General features: G+C 49.5%; 1 protein-coding gene across 1 annotated transcript; it reads left to right on the top strand.

The window, feature by feature from the left end:
* Positions 1–2,664: 2,664 nt before the first annotated feature.
* Positions 2,665–4,809, top strand: DCS_05970 (subtilisin-like serine protease; the record flags this gene model as incomplete). The annotated part of the gene is made up of 3 exons (XM_040803268.1): positions 2,665–2,918; positions 2,960–3,375; positions 3,485–4,809. The coding sequence occupies 3 exons, from the start codon at positions 2,665–2,667 to the stop codon at positions 4,807–4,809; spliced, it is 1,995 nt and encodes a 664-aa protein (XP_040653372.1).
* Positions 4,810–6,000: the final 1,191 nt, after the last annotated feature.

Below are 6,000 nucleotides of genomic sequence, written 5' to 3'. Positions count from 1 at the left end.
CTCCGCCATTGCGACTATGAGGCGTTGCGTAGTGCTGCCTCCACCATGCAGCCTGCGGTGGCGAAACACGGGCGTGAATTAGCCCGTGATGCGTGCACGCTTTGGCGGCAAGCCGGTCCACTAGGGTTGTCGTTATGTCGACAGAAACGTTGACGGGCATGCCTATATCCACCCGCCAATCTTAGACTTGCTACGTCCCCGCCTACAGTACTATTTGCCGGACTGCTCTGTTCATTGTGCTGTCTTATAATAGACCACTACTGATGTACTGAGATCGGTGTAAGAAATTAGAGCTTCTTAGATTTTTTATCAAAGGATATCATCGAACGATGGATTATGTTTAGCTGTATTGAACTATAGTAAACAGCGTAAACTAGTACTATGGAACTAAAAGTTTCACTATGCAACCCTAAGCACGCGTAGCGGTTGGAAACACAAGGTCGTTAAATTGGTGTTACGGATCTTGTCGATTAAATAAGGATCCGTAGGGATGCCAAGGTTTGTCTGGCAATTAATGTGTAAGGCGCGCCATAGGAGTAGGCCTTATAAGCGAATGGAATGTGAGGTGCAGTACCCGCACTAAATGCGGATACTGGCGGATCTTTAGACAGTTTAGGCCATTTGGCCTAAAACGGTTAACTGATCTAATATTGTCAATATGGGTACACCGCCCTATATGTGCTACACTGATAATAGTGTAAAAGTGTATTCCTAAATTGCAATTAGTATGAATACATACTCATTATACTGTGTAACAGCCGATGTTCTAAACGACGCGTTTAGTACGGAGTACGGAGTAGTAAACAGTGCTTACTGTACAAAAAATTATTGTAAAATCACATTGATGCACGGGTACCAGTGCGCTAATTGGATTCTTTGTCATTACCTATTTTAAGTCTTAGTCACTTTGCCCACGTATTGACTTGCCTTGGTCAATATGTGCACACAAGGACTGTAATTACTGTTACTCTTTTCCCTATTACCTAGGGTTTTTAACGCGGACTTAATTACCTACTTAAACAGCCTTTAGAACGATACTTACTAAAGACTCGGCACTGTTGGGGTGTGTGTTAGAAGATTGGCTGTCATTTGGAGTTTGTCTTGTGGAAAAGTGTAGTCGACCTTGGATGGGAGATGGCTATGTTGAGGATGGATGGACCCGACAAAATTGACTAGCGATTGAAATTGAACGAGCCAAACACTATTATCCCCCCTCCTTCTCACAGCAACAAACCTATACTTGCTTCAAATCATCCGCCAAGAATCCCCCCGACTTTGCAGCTTTGCAGTAGATATGTATCGTTCCTCCCAATATGTAAACCCCCTCAGCGCGGCATCATTACTATGATCTCTATTATGTGAGCGCAAGTGCATTGATTTTTTTGCAAGATAGAAAACTATCATGAATAGACACTTCAAAGTGTTTGCAGACACTAACCTGGCTAGTTCCTATTACCGCCGTACATGCAGACAATGCAAGACGAACGATCGACATGAAATAATCCGTAGATATTTCAATAGCACTTGTTTTACAACATTGCTGTGAATAGGCTTAGATGGAAATGTTACGTTATTACTGTACTGAGTTACGGGGAAGGGGAAGTGGTCGCCAAGTGGAAAGAGGCAACTCTCAGTTCAATAATAAGGGATAGCGCGCCGGAATGCGAGTCCACCGCCTAGATTTATGGTTATTGCCGTTGCATACCAAGGAACGCTTGATCGGATGCCAGACGTCAAACTTGCGTGATAGGGCGGAAATAGTCAATTGGTAGCGTCACAAAAATTCCTCTGCCATCGAGGCTATTCCGCTTTCTGGAGATGTCTGTCTAAGACACCGAGTTTCTCTCCTTTACACAAGGGCAAGGCATCTCCATCGCAATAGGACACTGGAAAGAAACCTGGGACGATCCGGCTGTTTTGCAGCGTCCCCTTGACATGTGCCAAGGCAGCCACTATGACTGCCACGTGAAGTTCCGATATAATTCCTCAAGGGATGACTGGGTGCTCATACACACATAAACGTACGCAAGAGGGGGCGGGATGGTTGCTGCGTTTTACTGTATTACCTGTGAAAATCGGCATGGCCAATGTCTCCATGCATGTTGCCAGGTCGCATTTCGGACTTCATTCGCATCCTTTCATCCAGATGATTCGGCACATGCAAGACCTTTGACCATGTCTCTGTGTGGATTTTTTCAGTGCGCATCTCTGCTTGCGTTTGGTGCTCTCGCTAGATCTGCCTCTACGCTGGCAGTTGAGCAGTATGGGTCGATAATGCAAGTAGAGTATCTACCGATGGATCTTGTCTGCTGCGGCTCGACGTGGTCGACAACGACCATCATAAGGTTCGTACACTATTCGTTTGCCATCTGTTACCACGCCCGACCAGCCCGACATTTCCCGTACTTCTTAGTCGATATAGAAGACTAACGACAACTCAGGACAGTAATGAGAGCATGCCAGGCTTGCTCACCACGAACCCAAGATCCAGCAGACAGCCAGAAGGGCCTTGATTCAACTCGGTCAACTAGGTTTCCCGCGTCAGCCACCACCACATCTTCGGGGGCAACTTCTGGGGCATCTTCGTCAGCAGACACTCAAAAGGGCCTTAGTCCAACTAGGTCGACGGACCCGACCGTATCGGCCACTACCGTCTCGTCGGAGATGTTGTCTTCAGCATCTTCATCGGCCGACACTCAAGGAGGCCTCAGTCCAACTAGGTCGACGGACCCGACCGTGTCGGCCACTACCGCCTCGTCGGAGATGTTGTCTTCAGCATCTTCATCGGCCGACACTCAAGGAGGCCTCAGTCCAACTAGGTCGACGGACCCGACCGTGTCGGCCACTACCGCCTCGTCGGAGATGTTGTCTTCAGCATCTTCATCGGCCGACACTCAAGGAGGCCTCAGTCCAACTAGGTCGACGGACCCGACCGTGTCGGCCACTACTGCCTCGTCAGAGGTGACGACTTCGGCATCTTCATCGACCGACACTCAAGGAGGCCTCAGTTCAACGAGGTCGACAGATTTTACCGTATCCACCACGGCCGTCGTGTCGGGGGCGACTTCGACACATACTTCGGATATACCGTCCTCGTCGCAGCCTACAACTGCTTCCTCCTCAGTTGCTATTACAGAATCTTCAGTATCATCCTCCGACTTTTCATCGCCCATACCCTCCTCACATACCTCTACCGTTTCATCATCGATAACCTCCCCAGGCTCGTCCGATTCAACTTACCTATCGGAAACGTCTCAATCGTCGCTCGCTTCGTCATCTGCACCGGCAACGACGACAGTCGCGTCTCAAACATCGGCTGCTTCATCGTCTATATCGGCGACGATGACGGCAACGCAGACTGCGCTTCCGTATCCGGTACGGACAGCATATGAGGTGAAGGGGATCTACTCCAACTTCTGGAGTAACCAGACCAAAATTGTTGCCGCTAAACCCGGCACTCAATCGTTTTATTTAATCTGGGCAGACTGGGAACCTGTTTACAAGCCACCTCCCTGTGATGCGGGCGAGCAAGAGTATGATGGGCATTGCTTCGTGGTTGCACTTGTTGAGTCGGATTTTATAGCATTTTGGACCTACGAGGGATTCACAACGACGGCTATCCTCTACGGTACCCCTTCCTGGGCACGCGGAAATCGTCCCTGCCAAGCTGGAATCTACTGCGTGCCCGATAATGCCGCCGACTTTGGACGATTCGCCGGCATGCTTGCTCAACGCTTCAACGGGCTGAACGGCTATGGGCGCATTGCCGATTTCGTCATTGACAAGGAGGTCGGCAACATCAACTACTTCGACATCGGCTGCGGCTCGCCGCCTCTCGCACCTTGCGACAAGGTCGAGTGGATCGATCTGATCGCAGCGAACTATAATGCTGCCTACGATGCCATTTTCGCCGAACAGTGGACAGCGAGGATCATGACCTCGATCGATAACAAGTTCGGCCTGGCACTCGAGAACGTCCTCGCTGGCCAGCTTGCCGGAATGACTGTCCTTTTAGGTCTGGCGAACAAGATCGGAGGCCGGCAATGGCGCGTTTCCATCAACGCGTACAACAAACCAGGAGAAAGCGGATACTCCTACAACGACTTTCCATACGTAACCCTAGGAAACATTGGAATTCTTGTCGGATGGTTACGACAACAATTCCCGAGCGCGACCCAGCTGCGGACCCTGCAGTTGACCGAGCAGGGGTTTCCGGGCAGTCCTCTCCTCTATGCTGCGCAGGCTGACAACCTGTGCAATGCCTTTCGAAACGTACTCGGTACGCCCGGTATTGACAGCTATATATATTACCACATAAAGGATACTGAAGGATCGGATTTGGGTCTCTACCTAAGTGACGAGTCATTTGCCAAACCATCGTGGTCGATCTGGGCACTCTCAAACATTCCTGGTACTATGGGCTGCGGGTTCCAGTACCTCCCTTTTGTGATATTGACGCTTGGCCGCAACAGCAACCTTTACATCGCCTCGACCCGGAAGCTCCCAGCAGGGTACACGAATTTTCAGGCGTGGTATATGTATCATTCCGAGCAGCCAGGAACTGTAATGCTCTACGAATGTGCCTTTGGCCAGGGCTCCTTACTCACGACCGATTCGACATGCAACCTCGAGCTTCCATACGGGCCCGTTGGGTGGATATATACCAGCCAGGTCCCGAACTCTGTCCCACTGTACTCCTGCTACAATCCAGACTTGACCATGCGCTACCCATGGGGAGAGTCCAACTGCGGCGGCTTTCCCAACGCCGTGCTGCTGGGCGTGCTGGGTTACGTATTTAATGCTGACTAGCCATAGTCGTTAGAGATGGACGCATTCACATACGTGTCTTCCAAGCTCACTCGTGCCATGCACTCGTCTCCTACCCGGTGATTGCTGGCCGCAGACGGTTGATGACGAGGTTTGCCCTGGATGAACCCGAAAAGAGGACGCCGGAAGATGGACGGCAGGGAAGTAGAGCCAGGGGCGAAGCCTATTCGACGTGGCTTCGGTAATGTACCGTAACCGCGGAAAAACACAAATCTCCACGACTCGCTTCGTCAGCACGAACAGGCTGACACATTAGCTAGGCGAGCTTCATCCGGCGACGTTTCCATGAGCTCTCAGCTTTTATAGATCCTCTGAGATGTGCTGTCAGTACTCTATGGGCTTTGGTCTTCCTCATAGTCCCTTTTCCCTCTTCCGATGAACTGTCGGATGGGCGTTATGATAAAAAAAGTGCTGGAAAATGCTCGTCACTATTTGCAGCAAAGTGAGCGTAGCGATGCCAAACGTTCATTCACGATTATTTATTGATACAAAACATATCATATAATATTATTGTGTTTCTGCCATCCTTGGCCGGGAAGGAAGCGACTTCTTCCTTACCGAGTGGGACATGTCGCAATAACATGTTAGGCGGGAAAATGTTGCATGGATTTTTATGCAGCGGAAACGGTATTACTTTTTTCGATAGACTGAAAGACTCTGGGACGATTGTTATCGTGGGATGTCAGTACTTTGAGGGAAAAAGTTACTTGTGAAAGCATTGGCATGACAATGAGGAAATGGTACTGACATGTAGCTCAAGTCATGGCAACTGCGCCTTGCGGAAGCAATAATTTCGTAGCAACGCCCACGTTAGCCAGCCCTAAACATGAGTCAATGGTTGCGACGACGGCATAGACGAGGGCTGAAACACCTTCTACTCGCTGCCAGCATGCCATGCGCTTGGAGTACAATAGTATCTCGGTGAAGAGGCTCCAACAGTCAGCAGTGAATTCCCGAGTCCTATTAACCAAAATTACAGAACGATGGTTGCGTTCAGGTTTCAGCCTCATGCACAAGTTGATCAAGTTCGATAACCTGAACCTTTAATGTGAAAATCAAAGGAATGTGCCACATGACACCCTTGGTCGACCCCAAACGCTGGTTCGGAGACTGTTAACTATCGCGAAGGAAAGATTCTCAACGAATCCCAAAAGTTTATGCCTGGTATTCTTT

The sequence above is a fragment of the Drechmeria coniospora genome, chromosome 03 (genome assembly GCF_001625195.1).
Source record: "Drechmeria coniospora strain ARSEF 6962 chromosome 03, whole genome shotgun sequence".
Lineage (NCBI taxonomy): Eukaryota > Fungi > Ascomycota > Sordariomycetes > Hypocreales > Ophiocordycipitaceae > Drechmeria > Drechmeria coniospora.
The sequence above is the reverse complement of the archived record's forward strand: the minus strand, read 5'-3'. Positions and strand labels throughout refer to the sequence as shown.